Here is a 27,040-nt window from a genome sequence, read left to right as displayed (position 1 = left end):
CCACTATGCAGTCATCTTCTGGCCCCTTGGTTCATGTCCCCTTACCTCCTGAAGAAAAAATGGCTCACTGTCACTCACTATTTTTAAATGTTCATGATTTCAGTGCTCACATAGACGATGCTTCCAAACTTCTGGCCTCTTAGTTCCTTGAGCTACTCTCCTCTGAGAATCCATCCTCACCCTTCTCAGCCACTCAAAGCTGCAAATCTAGACCATCACCAATACCTGCATCCCCCCCAACATTTCAATTTCAATCATCCCACTTTCTGACAACCCACCTGTACCTTTCCAGCTGACTTCCACTAGGACCCCAACTTCACCCATCCTTTGGTGCTACAACCCATTGATATTTGGTCTCCCACACCTAATGCATCCTCACTTCTTTTCCTACCAAACTCAGGTGCTTGTTCAATCATTATCATCAACCCTTTGCCTCTTCCCTTGAACTGCTGTACTCTCTTGGCCAAACCACAGCTTCAACTTTGGTTAAATGCAATACTTGGCCTACTCTGGTACTGTGCTCATGAACTTGAAGGTTGCTGAAGGGCCAAGCATAGCCCTGCAGAGAAGCCTCAGGTTAAATTTATGAGCGAGAAATTGGTGGCCATTAATGCTGCCTGGTAGTCAGTCTCTTTCTCTATCCATGTGCTCTCCTGAGCTCCAAGCAGCTACTACACATCCTCCAGTCTCTCCTCACACCTCCGATGCTTCCTCCCCGTCCACACTCTCTGCCGAAGCCCCTGCTTCTGACTCACTAAGACAACAGAAGCAGTCAGAGGGCTTTTACTCTCTGGGGTGAGGTTCCTCCTTCTCACGAGCTCTCACACCGCATCCAGTAATCTGCTTCATATGCCTTTGCTGTCCCTCCAGTTACTGAAGATGAACCACCTGTGCTTCTCCTTAAGCTCTCAGCCCCTCTTGCCATTAAGGCGGTGGTAACACAATCAGAGGGTTCACTGTTTCAAAAAGATTCATAAACAAGTTCATGAGAGAAAGTGTCCTCCAAAGATTTACTGTGGTCTTGGGACACATTGTTTCTAAGAGCACCTGATAAAGAACATACTGAAAGGCACATGCCTATAGCTGCCAACAGTTCTCAGCAGAATTTTAAATGAAAAATCAAAACCTTTTCCCCTCAAAGGAACAAAACCACCTTTGTGCACCGCTCCAGTCATTGCTTTTAAGTCCATGTTCTGTGATAGCTGCCTTAAGTAGACACCTGGGAGAACAGTGGCAGTCAAATCTATCCAGGGTAACTTTATATAGTACATAGGAGGCCTTTAAAAAGCTGTTTGAATACAAAAGGTCAAGCACTTGGCATTTTGGGCATTTGGAAGGACTGGTTTGGGAGGGGTCCCCCTCCCTGGACTGACAAACTGTTGTATTCAATCAATTAACATGTCAAGCAAGTTTACTTATTTACATGGGGAATAAAGTAGCACTAAAATCGGTGGTAGCTAATCACTTACTCTAGGTTATAATCTATAACACCTAAACCAATCAACCCATTAACTCTTACCTGTGGCCTGCTGGGGAGATTTGCTGAAAGAGAAAACAAAAGTAATCAACTGAAGGTGGTACTGTGGTTCCCCCTTTCAGGCATGCAAAAGCGCGGACTGTACCATTCCCAGCTGTTAAGTGGATGTTAATAAGAGAAGAAGAACAGGTTTGGGGATTTTTTTTTTTTTTTTTTTTTTGCTCAGATGCTTTAAAAGGGCTAGTTTCCCTAGTTAGCTTCTCATATCTCATGTGCTGTAAGATACAAAAATTCCACCCAAATATGCAAAAGATATGCCAGCTCTCTCAAATAAGTACACACTAAAGCATTCAGTGAGTAATTAGTTTTGCAAAAAAATCTTAAAATTTCCTGCTGAAATCACGCCATATATTTAGTTTATGTATTAGAACAGAGCAAATTCTGTACATTCTACTGAATAGTACAGATTCTGACCAAGAGGTCATTGGGGAAATGAAGGAGCCTGAATCTTTAGTTTCTGCCACCCTTACCCCAAAGGCTAGGAAGATGGTGGCGATGTGTCTGCATCAAGGAAAGGTCTGGCCTAGTCCTCAGCACTCAGAAGTCTTCTAGGAACTTGGGCTAATTGTACCTTCCATGGGCTCAGTTAAGAGCATGAGAGAACTTAGAATATGGTGTCTAATTTGCCTTTGCATCTGAGCAGTTCAATTCCTTCTTGGTTACAGAGGCCATGGGACAGTGTAGCTGATCCGGTGGGACCTGGGAGGGCAGGCACTAGCAAGTCTCTGCTTTAACACCCCTGCTTTTTCATCTCTCCCTTTTACTGTGCCATCTCAAAATTATTGGACTTATACCCAACCCTGGGGACAGACGGAGCTCCACCCCCAGTGATGGTAACATCTTTTCTGGGTCAAATAAGAATTGTCCCTAATCAAACAGCATGTTACTCCTTTCATCTCTCATTTTTCTTTGCTGAGGGAAAAAAAAGACATCTGTGACCACACAGTGGATGTTTTGTGAGAAAGAAAGCAAGAACGGCCACTTTCTTATGATGCCTGGAGGGAAAGTGTGAGCCCCAGCAATACTGGGGGGAATGATCAGGTTAAAAAAGCCTAGTCCTACCAGGTATGTCAATTATATCAGGAGAAAAAGAGTGGATCTCCTTACACATATGAGAACTACACCATCCTGAGGGAAAGCTTAGTTGCATTACCATGAAGTACGCCATAGGCAGAGTTATGCTTCTCTTCTAAGTAACAAATACCCAAATCCAAACAGAAATCAAATCCATTTTTCTCCAAATCAACATTTTAACCCTATAGTCTTGTAAGTCATACTGAACAAATCATACAAGTATATTTTTAAAAGAAATCAGGAAAACATTGCACTGTAGTAGGTCTTGAGATTTTGATGAACGTCAGTCAAGCTCAATAAATATAGGCAGAAGGAGACCTTCAAGATGGCGGAGGAGTAAGACGTGGAGATCACCTTCCTACACACAAATACATCAAAAATACATCTACATGTGGAACAACTCCTAGAGGACACCCACTGAATGCTGGCAGAAGACCTCAGACTTCCCAAAAGGCAAGAAACTCCCCACGTACCTGGGTAGAGCAAAAGAGAAGAGAAAAAACAAACACAAAAGAATAGGGACTGGACCTGCACCTCCGAGAGGGAGCTGTGAAGGAGGAAAAGTTTCCACACACTAGGAAGCCCGTTCACTGGCAGAGAACGGGGTGGGCTGGGGGGAAGCTTTGGAGCCACAGAGGAGAGTGCAGGAACAGGGGTGCAGAGGGCAAAGAGGAGAGATTCCCGCACAGAGGATCAGTGCCAACCAGCACTCACCAGCCCGAGAGGCTTGTCTGCTCAACCGCCCGGGCAGGCAGGGGCTGGGAGCTGAGGCTCGGGCTTTGGAGGTTGGACCCCCCAGAGAGGACTGGGGCTGGCTGCGTGAACACAGCCTGAAGGGGCTAGGGCGCCACAGCTAGCCGGGAGGGAGTCTAGGGAAAAGTCTGGAGCTGCCGAAGAGGCAAGAGACCTTCGTTTCGGGGTGTGCGAGGAGAGGGGATTCCTCTCCAGTGTGCCCACCGAAGGCAGAGCACTGCCTAAGTGAGCTCCAGAGACGGGTGCAAGCCACGGCTATCAGCTCGGAACCCAGAGACGGGCATGAACGGCTAATGCTGCTGCCGCTGCCACCAAGAATCCTGTGTGCAAGCACAGGTCACTATCCACACCTCCCCTCCCGGGAGCCTGTGCAGCCCGCCACTGCCAGGGTCCCGTGATCCAAGGACAACTTGCCCGGGAGAACGCCTCAGGGTGCTGCAACGTCACACTGGCCTCTGCTGCTGCAGGCTCGCCCTGCATTCCAATTATGACTATCATATCCCTCCCTCCCCCCCAGCCTGAGTATGGAAGAGAGCCCTAATCAGCTGCTGCTTTAACCCCCTCCTGTCTGGGCAGGTAACAGACTCCTGAGGGTGGTCTACACACAGAGGCAGGGCCAAAACCAAAGCTGAACCCTAGGAGCTGTGGGAACAAGAAAAGAAAGGAAAATTTCTCTGTGCAGTCTCAGGAGCAGCAGATTAAATCCTCACAGTCAACTGGATGTACCCTGCATATGTGGAATACCTGAAGAGACAACAAATGTTCCCAAAATTGAGGCGGTGGACTTTGGAAGCAACTGTAGACTTGGGGTTGGTTTTCTGTGTCTGATTTGATGTTTATTTTAGTTTAGTATTTACTGCTTCTTATCATTGGTGGATTTGATTATTGGTTTGGTTGCGCTCTTCCTTTTATATATATATATTTTTTTTTTTTCCTTTTTCTCTTTTTGTTAGTGTGTATGTCTATGCTTCTTTGTGTGATTTTCTCTGTATAGGTTTGCTTTTACCATTTGTCCTGGGGTTCTGTCTGTCGTTTTTTTTGTTTTTGTTTTTGCTTTTCTCTCTTCCTTTTCTTCTGAGCCGTGTGGCTGACAAGGTCTTGGTGCTCCAGCTGGGTGTCAGGCCTGAGCCTCTGAGATGGGAGGGCCGAGGCCAGGACATTGGACTACCAGAAACCTCCAAGCCCCACGTAATATCAATTGGTGAGAGCTCTCCCAGAGATCTTCCTCTCAACACTAAGATCCAGCTCCACCCAACGGCCAGCATGCTCCAGTGTAGCATGCCCCATGCCAAATAACTAGCAAGACAGGAACACAACCCCACCCATTAGCAGAGAGGCTGCCTAAAGTCACACTAAGTTCACAGACACTCCAAAACACACCATCAGACACGGCCCTGCCCACCAGAAGGACAAGATACAGGCCCACCTACCAGAATACAGGCACCAGTCCCTGCCACCAGGAGGCCTACACAAGCCACTGAAACAACTGCACCCACTGGCGGCAGATACCAAAAATAACGGGAAATACGAACCTGCAGGCTGCAAAAAGGAGACCCCAAACACAGTAAGTTAAACAAAATGAGAAGACAGAGAAATATGCAGCAGATGAAGGAGCAAGGTAAAAGCCCAAATAAATGAAGAGGAAATAGGCAGTCTACCTGAAAAAGAATCCAGAGTACTGACAGTAAATATGTTTCAAAGTCTTGGAAATAGAATGGAGAAAATACAAGAAATGTTTAACAAGGACCTAGAAGAACTAAAGAGCAAACAATGATGAACAACACAATAAATGAAATTAAAGAAGGAATCAATAGCAGAATAACTGAGGCAGAAGAACAGATAAGTGACCTGGAATATAAAATAGTGGAAATGACTACCACAGAGCAGAATAAAGAAAAAAGAATGAAAAGAATTGAAGACAGTCTCAGAGACCTCTGGGACAGTATTAAATGCATCAACATTCGAATTACAGGGGTCCCAGAAGAAGAAGAGAAAAAGAAGAGTCTGAGAAAATATGTGAAGAGATTATAGTTGAAAACTTCCCTAACATGGTGAAGGAAATAGTTAATCAAGTCCAGGAAGCACAGAGAGTCCCATACAGGATAAATCCAAGTAGAAACACTCCAAGACACATATTAATCAAACTATGAAAAATTAAATACAAAGAAAAAATATTAAATGAAGCAAGGGGAAAACAACAAATAACATACAAAGGAATACCCATAAGGTTAACAGCTGATCTTTCAGCAGAAACTCTGCAAGCCAGAAGGGAGTGGCAGGACATATTTAAAGTGATGAAAAGGAAAAACCTACAACCAAAATTACTCTACCCAGCAAGGATCTCATCTAGGTTTGACAGAGAAATTAAAACCTTCACAGACAAGCAAAAGGTAATAGAATTCAGCATCACCAAACCAGCTTTACAACAAATGCTAAAGGAACTTCTCTAGGCAGGAAACACAAGAGAAGGAAAAGACCTACAATAACAAACCCAAAACAATTAAGAAAATGGTAACGGGAACATACATATTGATAATTACCTTAAATGTAAATGGATTAAATGCTCCAACCAAAAGACACAGACTGGCTGAAGGGATACAAAGACAAGACCCATACCTATGCTGTCTACAAGAGACCTACATCAGACCTAGGGACATATACAGACACAAAGTGAGGGGATGGAAAAAGATATTCCATGCATGTGGAAATCAAAAGAAAGCTGGAGTAGCAATACTCCTATCAGAAAAAATAGACTTTAAAATAAAGACTATTACAAGAGACAAAGAAGGACACCACATAATGATCAAGGCATCAATCCAAGAAGAAAATATAACAATTGTAAATATTTATGCACCCAACATAGGAGCACCTTAATATATAAGACAAATGCTAACAGCCATAAAAGGGGAAATCAACAGTAACACAATCTTAGTAGGGGGCTTTAACACCCCACTTTCACCAATGCACAGGTCATCCAAAAAGAAAATAAATAAGGAAACACAAGCTTTAAAAGACACATTAGACCAGATAGACTTAATTGATATTTATAGAACATTCCATCCAAAAATCACAGAATACACTTTCTTCTCAAGTGCTCATGGAACATTCTCCAGGATAGATCATATCTTGGGTCACAAATCAAGCCTCGGTAAATTTAAGAAAATTGAAATCGTATCAAGTACCTTTTCCAACCACAACGCTATGAGACTAGATGTCAATTACAGGGGAAAAAATGTAAAAAATACAAACACATGGAGGCTAAATAATATGCTACTAAATGACCAAGAGATCACTGAAGAAATCAAAGAGGAAATCAAAAACTACCTAGAAACAAATGACAGTGAAAACACGACGACCCAAAACCTATGGGATACAGCAAAAACAGTTCTAAGAGGGAAGTTTACTGCCATACAATCCTACCTCAAGAAACAAGAAACATCTCAAATAAACAACCTAACCTTGCACCTAAAGCAATTAGAGAAAGAAGAACAAAGGAACCCCCAAGGTTAGCAGAACCATAAAGATCAGATCTGAAATAAATGAAACTGAAAGAGAACTTAAGGAAGCAATCTCACTTACCATAGCAAGAAAAAGAATAAAATACCTAGGAGTAAAGCTTCCTAAGGAGACAAAAGACCTGTATGCAGAAGACTATGAGACACTGTTGAAAGAAATTAAAGATGACACAAACAGATGGAGAGATATACCACGTCCTTGGATTGGAAGAATCAACGTTGTGAAAATGACTATACTACCCAAAGCAATCTACAGATTCAATGCAATCCCTATCAAATTACCAAAGGCATTTTTTTACAGAACTAGAATGAAAAATTTTACAATTTGTATGGAAACACAAAAGACCCTGAATAGCCAAAGCAATCTTGAGAAAGAAAAGCGGAGTTGGAAGAATCAGGCTCCTGGACTTCAGACTATAATACAAAGCTACAGTAATCAAGAAAATATGGTACTGGCACAAAAACAGAAATATAGATCAATGGAACAGGATAGAAAGCCCAGAGATAAACCCATGCACATATGGTCACCTATCTTTGACAAAGGAGGCAAGAATATACAATGGAGAAAATACAGCCTCTTCAATAAATTTTGCTGGGAAACTGGACAGCTACATGTAAAAGAATGAAATTAGAACATTTCTTAACACCATACACAAAAATAAACTCAAAATGCATCAAAGACCTAAATGTAAGACCAGACACTATAAAACTCTTAGAGGAAAACATAGACAGAACACTCTATGACAAAAATCACAGCAAGATCCTTTTTGACCCACCTCCCAGAGGAATGGAAAAAAACCCAAAAATAAACAAATGGGACCTAATGAAGTTTAAGAGCTTTTGCACAGCAAAGGAAACCATAAACAAGACAAAAAGACAACCCTCAGAATGGGAGAAAATATTTGCAAATGAGTAAACTGGCAAAGCATTCATCTCCAAAACATACAAACAGCTCATGCAGCTCAATATCAAAAAAACAAACAACCCAATCCAAAAATGGGAAGAAGACCTAAATAGACATTTCTCCAAAGAAGACATACAGATGGCCAAGAGGCGCATGAAAAGTTGCTCAACATCACCAATTGTTAGAGAAATGCAAATCAAAACTACAATGAGGTATCACCTCACACCAGTTAGAATGGGCATCATCAGAAAATCTACAAAGAACATATCCTGGAAAGGGTGTGGAGAAAAGGGAACCCTCCTGCACTGTTGGTGGGAATGTAAATTGATACAGCCACTGAGGAGAACAGTATGGAGGTGCCTTAAAAAACTAAAACTAGAGCTACCACATGACCCAGCAATCCCACTACTGGGTATATACTGTGAGAAAACGATAATTCAAAGAGTCGTGTACCACCATGTTCATTGAAGCACTATTTACAATAGCCAGGACATGGAAGTAACCTAAGTGTCCATCGACAGTTGAATGGATAAAGAAGACGTGGCACATATATATAATGTAATATTACTCAGCCATAAAAAGAAACGAAATTGAGTTATTTGTGGTGAGGTGGATGGACCTAGAGTCTGTCATACAGATTGAAGTAAGTCAGAAAGAGAAAAACAAATATTGTATATTAATGCATATATGTGGAATCTAAAAAAAAATAAATAAATGGTTCTGAAGAACCTAGGCGCAAGACAGGAATAAAGACGCAGACGTAGAGAATGGACTTGAGGACACAGGGTGGGAGAAGGGTAAGCTGGGATGAAGTGAGAGAGTGACATGGACATATATACACTACCAAATGTAAAACAGATAGCTAGTGGGAAGCAGCCACATAGCACAGGGAGATCAGCTCGGTGCTCTGTGACCACCTAGAGGGGTTGGATAGGGAGGGTGGGAGGGAGGCACAAGAGGGAGGGTATATGGGGATATATGTATACGTATAGCTGATTCACTGTTATACAGCAGAAACTAACACAACATGGTAAAGCAATTATACTCCAATAAAGATGTTATAAATAAATAAATAAATATAGGCAATTCACAGTGAAAATATGCTTGTAGATAAAAAAATTGAAAAAGCATTTATTGGTCTATTAGTAAAAAATAATATTCAGCTTACTACTAGTATCATATATATTTGGATGATACAAATGAAAAAACCAACAAAAGATTTTACACTAAGAAAATTAGTTACAGCAGTCAGTGGAAATTTTAGTATGTTGGTTTATAGGCAACACATTTAAATTCCCTTCATTAACTTCTTGCCAGGAAGGGATGGAAATACTTGCCTCTCTGCTCTGAAATTCAATGTAAATAATGAAAAGAAAATTTTAAAAGGCCATAATTCAAGGATGCTATCAGGACCAAGTGGGATATTAATCCAAGACAGAGGAATTCTAAAGTGTTACGTGCAACAATATACAGACACAGTACGAAAAAAAAAAGTCATGTTTAAGTAGGCAATTCATGCAATTAGGATTCAAGAATACAATTTCTTTTTAATTCCTAGACTTCCAGGAGTGGAAATTCACTTGTGACCATGCTAATTTTTAATTCACAAAGGATCAAAAGTCAAGGTTAACATGCAGATCTCAATTCATTGTATGCTGGTGACAAGCAATTTTAAAGTTCTTGTTAGTTACGGGGGCTCAAGGGATTGGTTTGCCATTAGGAGGATGCCAATCTGATTTGCTTTCAAAAAATCCTCCAAAGGTGGTCAGTAAGTTTCGGGAATGCGAAGGCTTATTAAAATATTTGCTAGCTTGAGCAACTTAAAAGGGGCAACAAAGCTAAGGAATCCTACAGAATCTTCTAAGTACTATCTGGGGGAAACTTAAACAACTAAACTTTCCTTCCCAGTGGGAATATGTAATCATTCATTCATTCATTCAATTCAGAAATGTATTGAGCACCAAATCTATGGCAGGTGCTTATTTCTATTCTGCATCCATTTTCTTAAAGGGTTTAATAACTTTAGGCAGAACTTTAAAAATATATATCAATTTTACAAATAAATCAGTTACACCTTTATTTTTCTGGAAAGCTGTCCCTATCTTGGAGATTTTTATATTATCAAAGCAAAGTATAATATATAAATACCAAGAAGAGCAATCTAAACCCAAATTAATAGCAGAACCTCGGAAACAAAAAATAATAAGATCTAAATTTAAAAGGATTTCTAAAATAATACTATCATCATTTCCTATGTGGGATGTATTTGAGCTCTTCAAAATAACATATGACTAGTAATACTCACCCACAGAAAACTATAAATATTATAAATATTTGTGAATGTGTAAACTTTGACTGTAAGAACACAGGGTCACATCCTGTTAAGGAATCTTGGGTTTCTGCAACTCACCCTCACAATAGAGAATTGCACAGGTGAGAAGGCACCAATGCAAAGTGGGAGTTTAACCTGTCATGTGGATCCCACTGAAGATATATACTGTTCTCAGGAACCAATAATAGCTATTAATGGCTAATAAGATACCAACCAATGGGAATTTTACACTTGCCTTTAAGGGAAGCCAGAAAATGAAATGAACGCACCCCTCCCTTAAGATTTATTTTTGCCCTATACTTATGTTATTATTTATTTTTAATTATATTCTCTTGTAAAATATGACATAGATTAGCTTTATACAATATCTCCATATAAGAATATACTGTGAAAAAGATTTAAAAGTAACTGCTTTAAAAAAATTAAACTTTTAAAATGGACCATGAATTCTTGTATAAAAATTTTAATATGGAAATTATACATTTTATATCCACTAGAAAGCATATATTTAAATATATTTCCCATGCTAGCTCTCACTGCCAATTGACTTTTAACTTGAAAATATCCATTATGATAGCTGAATAAAAACTTCTAAACAGGTTTGACTTACAGAATTTGTTCTTAACTAATTATTAATGTATTTGGATTTAAGCTAAACTAAAAAGTAATTTAATTTTGAAACTCTGGCTTATAAAGACTATGATGAGGTTTCATGTAGCCATTAAGTAAAATATAATGTGGAACCAAAATCTCTATTAAATTTAACCTTGAATTATAATTAATACAAAGATTTAATCTGTTCATCTATCATGGCTGTTATAGAGCCTAGTAAATAAGTAACAATCTGATAGCATATGGGCTTCACCTGACCCTCTGAAGCTTCTGTGATACTCTACAGGGCCAAAAACCTCTGTGTGTGTGTGTGTGTGTGTGTGTATGCACATGCTTTTTGGGTGGGTGAGCATGAAGATTGATATATGGTACATATGATTCTGCAAACTTTGAGAAATGAAATTACAAATAATAACCTGGGAAACTATATGCTCCCCAATATAAATATATTTATGGACTTATGGAAACTGCCATATGTCCTTTAGGCAATTACTTCTGAAAATTCAGAGAAGATTATATTTCAAATAGCTGTTTCCACTTCCCACTAAGGTTGGCATTTTGTAAACTGTAGAGTGGTATAAATTGAAGCATACTTTTCAAACGAAGTCAACATATCATGTTTACCTACACTCCTGATAATGTCTTTTCCCTCATTTAAAATATTTTCCAAGAAGATGGAAAAGGGTGTGATGAGAAGCTGTTTTATATATATATATATATATATATATATATATATATACACACATATACACTACATATACAGGATATATAATATATAACAGTATATGTATATACTGAAATCTTAGTCTAATAGCTGACTAGATTTAATCACCCCCAAAATTATAAATGTATTTATAAATAATCATAGTTATTTAAAAGATTATTTAAAATATAATTGTAGCACTATATACTATGTATATACAGTAAACTGTTTGAAACAGCAGAAATGTTTTCTTTGAGAGCTCAGCAGAAACTGCAAGGTGGCAAGGTACTGAAAACAAAATGTTTGGGAAAAAAATCAATAAATAGCAATCATTATATAATTTCCTCTGGGACTTGAACTGTTTTTATTTGGTTGTTTTCTGGCTCTTAGTTTTCATATGGAAAATTGACAGGGTCATAATCTGTGATGCTTTAAATAGTTTGGCCTTTATACAGTGACTATTTTATTCCATGAGAAAAGAACTCCAAAACCAAAAAAAAAAAAAAAAACCCCAAACCAAAACAAAAAAAAAAGGAGGGAAAAAAAAGGAAAATTTTAAAATAATCCCTTTCTACACCTGAATTTGATGACATCAGAAGACAAGGTCTGAAGAGAGGGAATTACATTAGAAAAAGCCATTTTCAGACCTTATTTGGTATGTCAGTAAAAGCTCTCTTTCGAAGTAATACATGTTTCTTACTATAGCCTGCATTGAAGAGGATAATTTCTCCTTAAAGACAGGCTTGTTTTATTTGCCTCATGTTATCACTCAGAAGGCAGACCAAAGAATCCCAAAGAGCAGGTTCTCGCTGGCCCTGCACCCAGTGATATGATGGTATATAGGCTGGGCTTCATTTGCTTTGCCGACATCAGGAATGTTTGATTTATCTTCAAATAATTTGCAGTCTTGTTTCTAATATTGGTTTTTGTTATCTTACCAAAGAAGACAAAGGGCCCCACTCAGGAAAAAGAAATGGAAGGAAAAAGCGTAGCAGTCATGTTATGATCTTTCATACTCACGGCAGCAAGATGGAAATGTACTGTTGATCTGCTCCATAACCTCTGTGAGGTCTGTGCTGGTGTCATGAGGGGGGGCCAGCAGGTCCTCTGCCGCTGTGACAGCAGATAGAAAGAACAAGAGACACTCTGAAGTTAATGTCTGGCCTTCCACCAAAACGCAACTTCAGGGAGAAAGTACTAGTACTGGCCTCTAAACATCAAGGTGAAAATAGTTCTCCTTATAAAGGATAATTTTAGGGGAAAATTCCAAAACCATTTTTGTATTTTTTTGTGGTAACAGAGTTTTACATAATTAAAATTTATTAGATGTTTCTAAAGGAAGAATCCACATGTCAGGGGAAAATTCACGAGTGAAAAATAATAGTCATATTATTGCAATTTATTAGTCAGAATTCCACTATTGTGCATTACAAGTATTTTTTCATATGAGAAAGATATTCCATTAATTTCGTTTTCCTTCCTTCTTTTTGGAGACGTCAGCATAGGCTAGCTTATACTGCCACAAAATTAGAGGTAGTTTTTTTTTTTTTGGCCATGCTGCGGGGCATATGGGATCTTAGTTTCCCGACCAGGAATCGAACCCATGCCCGCTGCAGTGGAAGTGCAGAGTCCTAACCAGTGGACCACCAGGGAACTCCCACTAGAGGTATTTTATAATATATTTTTTACTTTGATGTTTTTTAGTCTATAATTGATAGCAAAATAGTCCTCTTATTTAAAAATTAAAATAATATTAATATTTTAGGTTTTCTACAGATTAATGCAGCAAAAGATAAACAAATTAATTTGCTTAAAGTATGTGGTCCTCAGTAGAATTTTAGAACTTAATTTCATCAATAACAAAGTGTCATTCCAGAATGCCTGGTTGACAGGGCCCTTCCTAGCAGTAGTGACAGGTCCCCATTGTGACCAATGAGAGGCTGGGTGGGACTTCAGCCTCAAATGGGGGTGGGAGGGGCGGAAATGTCTGTAGGAGCTAGGATGGAGAAAGCAGAACACTGAGTCTCCAGCCCTGGGCAAAGAAAACTATGTTTGGTGTAATATTCTTTAGTATTTTATTCTGAATGTGTACAAGTATGAAATTTTAGAGACAGGAAATTTACTGAAAAAAAGAATTGTTCCTAAGGCAAAGAAAAAAATAAATTGTGCTCATCCCAAAGGAAAGAGCTCTTTTTCATCTTTCATCAAAATTCAGTCCACTACTACACCTTATATAAACAAGTGCATTATAGTTTATTATTCTAAAATGTTTGCTTTTTTGGTATAGTTAAAATGGCTTTGTACTCAGCTGAGACCACAGAGAATACAAATTCCTTTATGCCCTAAGGCACCCATGTGTAAGAATCTTATTTAAAATGAAAAGCCAACAAATGGCTAAGCCCAGAGTAGACCAGGGGAGGGAGTAGCCAAGTCTTGGGGACACGGACCTGCTTGATGGAACTGTGGGCCGGGGTCCGGATCTAGCGAGTAGTTCAGTGCGGATTGCTGAGGTGAAGCCCAGGGGGAGACGCCATTGATTTGGGAATCCGATTCAGGCTGGAATCACATTCAGAGGTTAGAACAGAGGAAAGATTCAAATAACGATTAAAGAAAACATTTCCGTTTCTAACTTCCCCTCCCCAACTACAGATAATTAAATCACATAACATTCTTCACCCTCAGTCATTTTCAAATACATTTTAGCATCAGTTGGTGGGCTCACCAGTATTCACCTGAGGACCAAGTGGTCCTTTCCTTTTGATTTGGGCACCTTGAAGAACTCACTTGGTTGTATGGCAAGCTTTACCTATCAATGTCAGTGTCATTCCTCAATTGTTCCATTATTTTTATGTCAACCAAGTGAATTTGGAAACATGTTTCATTCATCTTTTAAAAAATTAACAGTTTCTCATATAGTAAATTTATCTAATTTCAAAATTAGCTCCTTTTTTATTCAAATCAATATTTAACAGCAATACTGGAGAGTGGTGAAGAGCACGATTCTGGATTTAGCTGTTCGGATACAAACTCAGTCACTCGGAGCTGAGTAATTTGGAGGAAATTTTTTTCTCTTTTTTTTTTTTTTTTTTTTTTGTGGCTGCACTGCACTGTGGCATGTGGGATATTTGTTCCCCAACTAGGGATAGAACCCACACCCCAGGCAGTGGAAGCATGGAGTCTTAACCACTGGACCACCAGGGAAGTCCCTCTGAGGAAATTTTATGATCATCTGCTTTTTATTTATAAAACTGAATTTTTTATTTATAAACTAGTGGTAAGAGTGCCTGTGTCAGAGGGTTTTGTGAAGGAGGTGATCAATTAGTATTTCTAAAGCAATTAGAACAGAATCTGACACCTAATAAATACTTCACAAAGGCAGAAAGTTTGAAATGGACAAGTACATGGTCAAATTAGAAAAGTGTGATCCACTGTAAAGGGAAGGCAGAAGTTACAATGGTTTTTTCTTTTAAATATATTTTAAATAAATTTATTTATTTATTTATGGCTGCATTGGGTCTTCATCGTTGGGTCTTCATTGCTGCACACGGGCTTTCTCTAGTTGTGGTGAGCGGGGGCTACTCTTCATTGCGGTGTGTGGGCTTCTCATTGCAGTGGCTTCTCTTGTTTCAGAGCTCAGGCTCTAGGCATGTGGGCTTCAGTACTTGTGGCACACGGGCTCAGTAGTTGTGGCTTGCAGGCTCTAGAGCACAGGCTCAGTAGTTGTGGCACACAGGCTTAGCTGCTCCATGGCATGTGGGATCTTCCTGGATCAGGGCTCGAACCCACGTCCCCTGCATTGGCAGGCAGATTCTCAACCACTGGGCCACCAGGGAAGTCCCAGTTACAAGGTTTTTGATGCTGATTTTTCTATTACATCTATATTAGCTGAAGTCTGGTAGTTTTGCTAGTTTTTACTATCAGAGTTGAATTTTCCATCAACTTCTGGCATTCATGCCAAGTCATTAAGAAGGGATAAGAGTTCCACAGTCTGGAATACACAGAGCCATTTAGATATCCGATTTCTCGAAAAGCATTACTGTGCAATTCTGAAGGCTCATGAGCCATCAGGCAGCTCTGTCTAACAGGAGGAAGCTAGTAGGGGGAGGTGAGGGTGAGCAGAAGAGCCTTCGGCTCTCTTAAGAGCATCAACAGACTACAGCAAACAAAGCTTTCAAGCACAGCTTCCTTCTACAACAATTGTACCTACGCAGTAAATCCTTAATACTCACACTTCATATTCTAAGTAAGAGAGTTCCAGAGAAGAGTCATCCCTTAACCAGGTACCATTCAGAAACATCAAATTCACATTACTAACAATGTAGCTTTTCCAATGTACACGAGTGGCACCAAGATAAGCTTCAAACATTCAAAGTACTTAGAGAAAACCAGCCAGGCCTTGGGGAAGGTCTAATGATGCACAGTTCCAAAGTAAACCTTCCCCCAAGCAGTCTCACAAAAAGGCTGAAACAGTGACAGACATTCAGAAAGTATAAGGGGTATTCTGTGGCCTACTGTGCAGGTAATGCAAAAATTACACTGTTTTGAATGATTCTGACATGTTAAAAGATACTGATAGCAATGGCGAAAAGATGGTTTTCTAAAATTTGAGAAAATCACTGGAGAGAGAGTTGTTTCTGCCTTTGACTCAATGAATCATTTCTGGAGAAAGTCATTCCTATTCACTGTGTAGGGGCCCCATACTGCATAGGCCAGAGAAAAAGGCAAAAGATGACATGAATTCTCATGTCAGGGATTCTTCAAGAGAGAAAAGTTCCAGGTCCATTTGCTGGGATTCTATACAATAGACACCTGCTGCAAAGACATCTTCACTACCAGTTCTGTGACATGACACCTATTCTTTAACGGCTAGATGTAATCAGGTACTTGATTCTCTATAGTGTGTTGTGTCTTTATAGGTGATACTACCTTATATATCATACTATTTTGTTATGGTCTCTAACAAGATCGAAGGTAAAAAGGCAGAAGCTATATCTGATGCTTCTTTTATATCCCAAAGAACAGTGTTTTTCAAAATTGCAGGCTATTACCCATTGATGAATTATAAAACCAGCACTAAGAAAGAAAGACAGAAGAAAAATAAGAGGGAGGGAGGAAGGAAGGGAAGAAGGAAAGAAGGAAGGAAAAAAATAGAAAGTAAGAGGAAGCATTTTTTAATAACAGCAATTAGCATTGTGTATTCATCATACATGTATGCATTCATCATAATGCAAATTGTACTTTTTATTGTCAAGAAAGTCTGCAAACAACTGCCATAAAACATGTTATGGTAGGAACTAATAGCTATGTTGGGAAATAATAACTGCAAATTAATAAACACCTGTTACTTCATTTCTTGAAAATAGCTCATTGGAAGGAGGTTTTACCATGAAGAGTTCAGGTCACTTCCCTTCCCTTAATGCCCACAGATGTTTCCCAAATGTAATTTACGCAGATATATGTTATAGGATCTTTTGCCTTAAACTATTCAGAGCTGAGATAGATTTCAGTGTTAAAGAAGAATACACAATTACATCTTAAGCTGGGAAAACGCATTTTTTGGCGCCAGTGAGCATTTAATGCTTATGTTTGAAGAGGGATTTCTAACACAGTCTAAATCCACTATGGAGAGGAGAAACCGGAAGTGAACCTCTCTACCAACTCTGGGACTGAGTCCCATGGGACACGGGACTGGGGCAGATGGGGTGGGGACAGGTGACATCAAGTTCTGCACACGCTACCTGCTCTAGCAGCTGCCGAAGTCGGTGGAGTTGAGATTCCAGCTGCTTGTTGTGATCTTCCAAAATTTGCATCCTAGCCTCCAGCCGACCTTTATGCTGCCTGAGGAGTTTTGCTTCTGCTATAAGTTCTGAATCCTCCGATGTGTGATGAGGAGATACAACAGAGTCTGGAGGGGAGCCAACAGGGAGGCCCCTTCTCAAGTGTTGGTCTTTCAGCTGCTCGTATTCCACTTGCAGATTTCTAGTGTAGAGAAGGGAAAACTGGAATTAGTATTGTATACCTCACCTTCTCACCAAAATTGTCCATGAGCTCCAAATGTAGCCCGTGCTACCAACTTCCTCATAGGTAAAAACACGTACAACAATGATATAAGCAAGCATGAATAAAAGTGTGCTTTTAAATAAACAAGTGCTCTAACAGACACCATCCCTGAACCCTGAAATGCAGCTGTAATCTGCAGCCAGCTGCCCAGTGTGTTAATGTCCTCTTAAAACTTTGCCTCCACTGTACTTCCTGGACAATAGTCCTGAAAAAAGAATGGGTAAGGCTCATGTTGAAGTGAATATGAAAGAATTCCCCATCAGAAGTTTCCCCAGGGTGACACATCTTCTCCTCCCAGGTCTAGCACACCTTTGTTCTTCCTCAAGGTCAGCAATGATCCGCTCCAGTTCTCCGCGTTCTTCCCTCTCTACTGACTTCAGGATCTGAGCGGGACTCTGGGGCTGGCTCACAGGGGACTCCCCTCCGAGCGTCTGGCAGTACTGCTGGATGAGGGCATGCTCGTCCTCCCTATGGAGACAAAGGAGACACACAGAAAGGCTCACATCTGGACATGGATGTCTGGAGGTAAAGGAAGTAGATAGAAACAATGATGGTTAGGATGGCTACTGAGCCATGACTGCCTTAGAGCTCAGTGTCCCAATGACCTCACTTTAAAACTCTTGGAAGATATTTTACCTCATAGTGTATGTATACTATACACACATACCAACATTTCATGCTTTGCCTTGGTCTAACATGTATATCTCACAAACCTTAGAAGAGATATTTTACTCAGCAGAGGATAAAAGGTACAACACTTAAATAGTTAATATGAAAGACCGTACAGGTAAAATCAATAACTGAATGCCAAAAGAGTAGGTTAAAAGACTGCTAATTAAAAATAAACTGCTATAGGGCTTCCCTGGTGGCGCAGTGGTTGAGAGTCCACCTGCCGATGCAGGGGACATGGGTTCATGTCCCGGTCCAGGAAGATCCCACATGCCACAGAGCGGCTGGGCCCGTGAGCCATGGCCACTGAGCCTGTGTGTCCGGAGCCTGTGCTCCGCAACAGGAGAGGCCACAACAGTGAGAGGCCCGCGTACCACAAAATTTAAAATAAATAAATAAATAAACTGCTATAGACTGTTTCCCCTCCCCGAAATTATGTTGAAACCTAATCCCCAGTGTAAAGGTGTGTGGAGGTAGGGTCTTTGGGAGGTGATTAGGTCATGAGGGTGGAGCCTCTAAGATTAGGATTAGTGCCCTTATGAAAGAGACCCCAGAGAGCTCCCTTCCTGCTTCTGCCATGTGAGGGAACTACAAAATGACAGCTATGAACCAGGAAGGGGTCCTCATCAGGTACTAAATCCGCTGGCTCCTTGATCTTGGACTTCCCCGTCTCCAGAACTATGAGAAAAAAATGTTAGTCATTTATAAGCCACCTAGTTTGTAGTCTTTTGCTACAGCAGTCCCAATCAACTAGTTGATTTCACTGTCTTTATCATGTGGTTAACAGCAATTTTATAATGCTTTGTAACCCAAAGCATGGGAGAAGCAAATCCTTATATTCTTTCATTTAAATAACTTAGCATAAATTATAATTGTAGATATTTATAAAATAGCTACAGATATCTTACTTGATATTATCAGCATGTCACTTCTAGGATCAATCATTCTGCATTAAACAAGGAACTCCATTTAACTGACTTGGGTTCTCCCACTTTTCTAACTACTTGTCTAATGAACTAGACATATTAATAATGTGGTCAAATCTAATGATTGACAGAAACAGAAGTATAACAAAGTAGACAAAGTTGATATGTTTATGTGAAGGAAATGCTTATCAGCAAGACTGGAATCCCTTCCCTTCTTTTACCAGAGATCCAGTCAGATCTCCTTGTAAATGTGCAAATGACAGACTTCCTGGCTAATACTAGCAGGAGAGTCCTGCTATAGAATACCTTTGGCAGACTGTACCTGATCTGTTTTGATGGCTTTTGGTAAACAAATCCTGGAATCTATGGATTTATAGGATAGGGCTTCAGAAAAATATCGTGTAAGTTATGTAGCTATCAGAGTATAAAATGGAGCTATTCCATGTCTGAACCAGCTCCCTGCTGTGTAAGTGATGTGACTGCAAATATCCCTTAAAGACCTCATCTGTTACCCTGCGGTCAGAGCACATCCTAACGCAGCCAGAAGTAACCTGGTGAGTGGCACGGGCAGTCCTGGACCTTTTGCTTATGAGTAATGCTTGATACTAGGTGAGATCTTTGATACTGTGAGTCAAATTTGAAAATCCAACCCTGTGTTATCACACTTTACTCTGATAAAGAGGGGACATGAAATTGCATCTGAGAGGTAGTGAGTTCTTAGAAAAGGCATCTCCTGAGCACTGAGATCAGAGTGATATAAAGAAGGAACTGAAAATAATGACTGGTAGGCCTGCAAAACAGCCAAAGCACAGGTTCAAATGAGCCACTTGCTGATTTACTTTGCTTCCTTTATCAGTAAACCTCCCTAATCTCACCACCTTTCTACTATCAAATGAATAAAAAAGGAGTGGGACTCTTTCAACACAGTTAGAAACTGGAAATAAGAAACATAGATGGGAAGGACTAAAATAAGCTATGGCATCATCTTTTGATGACCTGTCCTGCGGAAACACCATATCGCTGTGCAATAAATAAGGGAGCCTCTCAGAAGAATCTCATGCTTGCTTCTAAATTTAGAAGGGTGAGGATAAGAGGAGAGAATGGGTTCTGCACCAATGCAGAGCAGCAGTGTTTGAAAGCAGAATCCAGGGACTTCCCTGGCGGTACCGTGGTTAAGCCTCTGCACTTGCACTGCAGGGGGCATGGGTTTGATCCCTGGTCGGGGAACTAAGATCCCACAAGCTATGCAGTGCGGTCAAAAAAATAAATTAAAAAAGAAAGAAAGAAAGCAGAACCCAAAGCTCCTAGGATGCCCATGTAGCAAAATCAAACAGAAACCTGGCAAGGAGGTATGTGTGTGTGTGTTTGGAGGTGGGGGAGGGTATTTTCCTGAGAGGGAGTAAATGGGTAATTTATTATTATACCCTAAACATAACTGTATCATGAAGGAGCAGAAAAGGCTGTGAGGCTAATGTATCAACACCACAGGGATACCAATTAGCTGCTAAGGATGACAAGACTCTAAGTCAGTGATGCCTGGAGGCACTTCACTCAACTTATGTGAAGAGAGAGGCCATAATAAGAGAGGATTAAAAAGTACAGGTCTAATAAATGGACAGGACAAATGGACGAAGCATAAAAATACAGTGCATATAAATGAAATAATAAAGTAATAAAAAAGTAAGAGTAGAGGAGAACATTTGTAAATATTTCTCAGGCGAAAAAGAGGAGTATAGAAACTAAAAAGACTGAGTATGGAAAAAAGAAATAATAACAAAAGACAAATGGTCATATATATCCCAGTGAAAATGTTATCTATTCAGGATAAAGCATCTCAAGAAATCAGCCAGAAATCAAAACAAAACAGGAAATCATTTGTTTGTAAAGAAAGAAAAATGTTTAGCCTCCAACTCTCATAATATTCAATGTCCAAAGTTAACGGACAAGGTCTAGAGTCCTAACCTAGCCATTCATATGACCAACCAGGTCAAGTAAATGTACAGCAAAGCGCTTTGTCCGCAATTTCCTTCCTTTAAAGATTTTTTCTGTTCCAGGCTTCAGAGTTGCAAACAGCAATGCCTGTGCCAATCAGGCCAGCCCCCCAATTTGATACTTCCACATACAACAGTGTCGCTCAAGAGCAGATGGCAGATGGAGTGAGACATCCTGATGGCAATGACCTAAGGAGATGTCCTTGAGTTCCAGCTACTCAGATTCCCCAAGACTATCCTGAGTCCTGTCTCTTTTTGAGACACGGTTACTCAATTCCTCCTTGAAAGAAATTTAGTATCCTTAAAATTAATGCCTTTAAATTGTCCACAGTCAGACTTTCAGGAGAAAAGGGAATACTGAGAATTGAGTTTATGTGGGAGTAAAAAGCCACGAGATTGATTCAGGTCTGGGCTGGGGAGGTAGCAGCCCATGATGCATGGAGGTACCATGACTAATTAACCAGCTTCACAGAAGATGCACATTGATAGGAGCCAGGGAGCTGGTTTCATAGACCAGTTTGAAGGACAGAGAAAGGCTCAAACTGCAGATACAAATGGCTAAAGGGCCTTGAGTAACTTAGAGAGAATTACAAGTTCAAGTCTCAAAATTCCCATCTCAAAGGCATAGGGCTTTCTTTTATTGCCTATGGCTGAGATCACCCAAAACCAAATTTGGGAGGTTGGGCCCAGCAGATGTTGAATTACAAATTTATTATTGTAATACTTATTCATCTTGTCAAGTCAATAGTACTGATTAAAATGAAAATATTTTAAAGGTAAATATTATACATTTAAGGGAGAAAAAAATGACCATTCTATGTCAAACCACTGGATTTTAGGTCCAGAGTAGGGTTTCGAGGGTTGAGTCCTTGTCAGCATTCTCACTTGATGGAGCCCCTGAATGTTCCCAGGAAAAGAACCCCAGAATACTCAGTAGTTCAAACCGTGAAAGAGCAAAGAAATTCCAGATTGGCTTTATCAAAGTAAGATTTATTAACATATTCATTAAGAAAATATTAATGTACCAGTAACTGGAAAACAATTTCTCTTTAGTGATTTATACATTCTTACTATTCTTACTATTAATTTAATCTCCCATAGAAGGGAGAATTTGGTTCCTTGCCTTTTCCAGCACCTCAAGGCCACCACATTCCTCCATTTTCAAAGCCAGCAGCGTAGCACCTGTAAAATCTCTGTATCTTACCTCTGCTTCTACCGTTACCTCCCCTTCCGTAACTGACTCTCCTCCCTCTTTCAAAGACCCTTGCAACTACAATGGACCCACCTAGATAATCCAGGATAATCTTCCCATCTCAAGATCCTTAATTTAATCACTTGTGCAAAGTCCCTTTTGCCATGTAAAGTGACACATTCATAGGTTTCAGGGATTAGGATGTCGACTTCTTTGGGGGCCCATTATTTTGTCTACTTCAAATGCCCTCACCATGTTCCTACCCTGTGGGAACACGTATCCATGTCCCCTCTAGCCTGTAAGATTCCCGAAGACAGATCGACCTTTATGTATACAGTATTGGACGCATGGCAGTGGTGTGCTGCTAAGTGTTTACCAGCAGGTTCTCTACAAGATAAGTACATAAAAAGGCCCCGATTTGTAGCATTTTTAATTCTATGGTTTAAATACCTTCCTCACGGTCAATTTAAGCTAATGACTTCACAGAATGTAGAGCTGAGAAAAGATACACCGTTGCAGCACACCACCTGACACCCCAAGAGCATAGATAATAGTAAAGTGAAGTAAAATAATTAGGATGTGATGAGTTTTGAGTGTTACTTTTGTTTTTATTTTAACCTAATCTATTGAACTGCAAGTGTATACAAATGAACTTGAATAATGGCTCTGTTTAACAAGAAGCTTACAAACTTCTTGAAAATTTAACAACCAGCTCTCACAATTGCCTCCAGCACGCTACTGCAAGGTAGGGTTACAATAAATATTTGCTGGATGGAAGAATGAGTTAAGATATCTGCTGATAGTATATTAAAATGTATTCAGCTGTTAGTCATCTGATTATTGTCTTTTCTCAGGCATTGGTGCTAAATTTAAAAATAAATAGTGCTTATTCTAATTTGAAAATAGGAGAAACTAAATTTGAACATTGCCTTTACTCTGTTCACAAGATGCAAAAAACACATTTTAAAGAATTTAAGTTTGGATTTAATTATTTTGGTTTTAATGATTTTTTTTTTTTTTTCTTTTTTTTGCGGTATGCGGGCCTCTCACTGTTGTGGCCTCTCCCGTTGCGGAGCACAGGCTCCGGATGCGCAGGCCCAGCGGCCATGGCTCACGGGCCCAGACGCTCCGCGGCATATGGGATCCTCCCAGACCGGGGCACGAACCCGTATCCCCTGCATCGGCAGGCGGACTCTCAACCACTGCGCCACCAGGGAGGCCCTTAATGATTATTTTTTAATTTTGTTTAATTCTTTAGCTATTTGTCAAATGTGGTGGAAGTCATGTGGATTTAGGATATTCAAGATACTTAACTACTTTATAAGAAATACATACTAGGAGGTTAAATATGAAACAAGCATTATGAATATGCTATTATCTTGCTTTGGGAATTGTTCCAAACTCACAGTACATTAATAATAAGGTAAATCACTACTGTATTATTATATAGTATTATCTTGCTAATCTTTGAAATTTAAAATTGAACAATCTCCTGAGAACTTTTATTTATAAGCTTAATGATAATAAAACAATTTTTTAAAAATATTGACCAGGGCCTCCCTGGTGGCGCAGTGGTTGAGAGTCCGCCTGCCGATGCAGGGGACACGGGTTCGTGCCCTGGTCCAGGAAGATCCCACATGCCATGGAGCGGCTGGGCCCGTGAGCCATGGCCGCTGAGCCTGAGCGTCCGGAGCCTGTGCTCTGCAACGGGAGAGGCCACAACAGTGAGAGGCCAGCGTATCGCCAAAAAAATATATATATATATTGACCAGAAGGCATTCCATGTTAGAGTCCCCTAAGGTATTTCAACTTGGCTCTCTCCATGATCTTTTTTAGTATAAAACACCTAAGAACCATGTTCTACAACTTTTCTGGCTACCTTACAGCTTCCCACCAGATCCAGACCACAATGAATCTGTGTGAGTCAAGTAAACTTGACACTATTGAAATCTTTTAGACATCATTCAGAATTTAAAATGTTAATTCCAAGGTGGTGGAGGGTGAGAAAAGTTCTAAAAGCAAGATGGCACACAACAGGGGGATAATCAGAGATAAAATATCTGTCTAGAAAGGTTTTTAAAAAGTATTCTTAAGTTAAGGAGGCTTTTCCTAGTTGCTAATAAAATCAAATATTGGCAGAGGAGTCAACACTTTTCAATGAAGGGTGGGGAAGAGATGTCCAAGCCTGTGTGGGTTATAATTATTAAATGGCAGAGATTATGGAGAAAATGTGAGCACACAGAAGGAAGAGAATTTTACAGAATAGCACATATTCTGTAGAATTACATTTGTTAAATTAACAAGAAATATCAGACAAATGGAATGAATATCTATACCTGTATTTATAAATAAAACAATCTGATTTTCCTGAGGCAGATGAGTGGCCAAATGTAGGATTTTTTTCAGTAACTTATATGAAACTAACTAAATAAACATATCCAATTTATACTATCATGGCTTGAAAGCATAAAATCTATATAGACATTTTTATAACCACACTTATCAATTTTGATTGGGATCAAAATTCAGGGCTGCAATCAATGAAGATTATATCCGACAGCCATAATACAAGAACTAGCTTTCCCAGGCAGCACTAATTTCATGATTTACTTACACACTTCCTGTGGTAGAGCTGCTATCAGTGAGGAAAGACCCATTAGTCCTTTCCATCTGGGCCAGTCTGAAAAATGTAAATAAGGAGGTTAGAGAATGTGGTCATATAGGGCATAGGATGTCGACTGGTACATCCTCAGTGTTCCTTAAACTGTCCTAATTCTCACAAAATACAGAACGGCCCAAATCCCCCAGCAAGACTTTGAAATTAAAACAACCTCTAATGTTGAGCTATATTTCTATCACCACTGCCTTAAGGCCTGGAGACCTTTATTTTATTTATATCATGTTACTTAGTCTCCTAATAGACCTAGTCTCAGAATTGACCTCCCAGACCCTTAAGTCAGTCTTCATTCTCACACAAATCTGATTATGTTCCTCTCATGTTTAAAGACTCTCCACGACTCCCCTTTACCAAAGGACAGAATCCTACTCCTTAGCAAGTGGGCCCCCCATTATTGGACTTCAGCTTCTGTTCCTTCATTCCTTCTCATCCTTTCCCCTTTCTCTACCTGCAATCCTTTAAATAAACCATGTTCTTTCCTAGCTCAATGCTTTTGAGTATGTTTTTCCAATGGTCCAAGCCTGACTTTCTCCCAAAATTTCTACTTGGCCTAGACTCAGTTCAAATGTTACTATGTTATGGTGCTTGAACTAACCTTTTAAGGCATAGGTAGTAACTAGCACTGCCGATGCTTAGTGTATATTTTTTTCCTGAAAGTTTGTACATACCATCAAGACCAGCCTCTACTCTATATTGTTTGGGGACTCTAAAATAAACCCCTATAATAAAGCTTTAGCATACATTTAATTACATATTTTAATTCATATGTGCACCCTCTCCTGAGAACACTTTCAATCACTGAAAACTGGGTTACATTATCTAAACCCTGCTTGTACAGTGTTTGGATTCTCATGAGCTCAGTAATCACCTCCCATGGAGATTTAGTCCATAGAATGTATAGCAGGTGTTTGGTAAAGTGCAAATTACAACATGGAGAGATGAAAGCCCAGCTTTCAAATACAATGGAATCACGACTTCTGCAAAACTACCTCCCTTAAGTCAAGGCATGTTAATAATATAAGATTAATACAGAAAGAGATACATTCTGGGTGGCAGTGCAGTGAAGTGCTCCTATCAAAGTTTCTTACCGTGTAGCATACTGTTCTATTCTTGAATGGGTATCATCATGAAACAGCTGAGGAGACTGTGAAGGGCTATAAGAGAGAAAGCAAACAAACAGTTTTACACACAAATGTTGATAGATGTTACTTTAGGAATGTTAGCTTAGTTAAATAATGAATTTGACATGCAAACACACCACTAGGATTGTTACCCAGGAGGCAGAACTATTATTTTAGAACAAGAGTTTAGTAACCACCCCATGCTAATAAAGCTGATCAGAACATCAGTCTCGTGCATATGGAGCTGTGAATACTCACTCATAGTGCTCTGGCCACATACTGATGAGTGTGATAGGACTGCAAAGAGGGCAGAGGGAGACAAAAGTCATAGAACAAACACTTTAGAGCAATTTAAGACAAAAGCAGTGGGGCGTAGGGGTGGGGGACATTCTCAATTGTCTTCCACTCCCATGTTTGGTTGCCCTGAGGTCCACCGTGACAAAATCAAAACTAACAGAAATGACTGTTTATTCTAGAAAAGATACTGTGTATTCAAGTGCCTGCAGGGGCCTTTTCACAAATATCACAGGATATTTGTTATAGATAGCAAACACATCTTTAAATAATCTGATTGAAAAAAGAAACAGAATGCTCTAAAATACCTCAAAATTATGGAATAATTTAAACAATAATGTTCCATAACATACCGAAGGGAGATGCAATCATATTTTTGTTTTTCCTGGAGAAGAAACTTGATCAGAATGGTAAAGTTAAATACCAAAGACTACATTGTATACTGACGGCAGAGTTGCGATAAGATGAGAATGTTCTGAAGCTTTGCTCAATTTTAAAGGTAAAAATCCAAATCCAGGTGTGCACAAAGTATCTCAACCTCACAGATTCACTGAAAAAAGATACAACCTAGATGCGACGCTTTCCTCTACACCCGGCCAAAATTCTCAATTATCCATAAAACTGAATGCAACTTTTCTAGATCATGAGACACTCACTCTCTTCAAACAAAATTTTATCCA

At 39.6% G+C, this 27,040-nt stretch overlaps 1 protein-coding gene across 8 annotated transcripts in view; it reads right to left on the bottom strand.

Moving 5' to 3' along the window:
• Positions 1-27,040, bottom strand: part of UTRN (utrophin) — a 525,852-nt gene that overhangs the window by 2,846 nt on the left and 495,966 nt on the right. For 6 of the 8 annotated variants that reach the window (XM_081250822.1, XM_081250825.1, XM_081250824.1 and 3 more), the window contains 8 exons: positions 26,325-26,363; positions 26,034-26,099; positions 24,883-24,948; positions 17,800-17,958; positions 17,169-17,409; positions 13,878-13,986; positions 12,451-12,543; positions 1,451-1,542 (listed from right to left, as the gene is read on the bottom strand). In XM_081250822.1, the coding sequence (XP_081106948.1) occupies positions 1,466-1,542; positions 12,451-12,543; positions 13,878-13,986; positions 17,169-17,409; positions 17,800-17,958; positions 24,883-24,948; positions 26,034-26,099; positions 26,325-26,363 (850 nt within the window). In that variant the 3' untranslated portion in view covers positions 1,451-1,465. Of the gene's footprint in view, positions 1-1,450; positions 1,543-12,450; positions 12,544-13,877; positions 13,987-17,168; positions 17,410-17,799; positions 17,959-24,882; positions 24,949-26,033; positions 26,100-26,324; positions 26,364-27,040 lie in introns of those variants that run through there. The other 2 variants (XM_081250827.1, XM_081250828.1) reach the window with 2 other exon arrangements.

This window comes from Mesoplodon bidens, assembly GCF_964165515.1.
Source record: "Mesoplodon bidens genome assembly, chromosome: 12".
In the NCBI taxonomy this organism is placed as follows: Eukaryota; Metazoa; Chordata; class Mammalia; order Artiodactyla; family Ziphiidae; genus Mesoplodon; species Mesoplodon bidens.
Note: the sequence above shows the minus strand (reverse complement) of the source record. Positions and strands in the feature narration are given on the sequence as shown.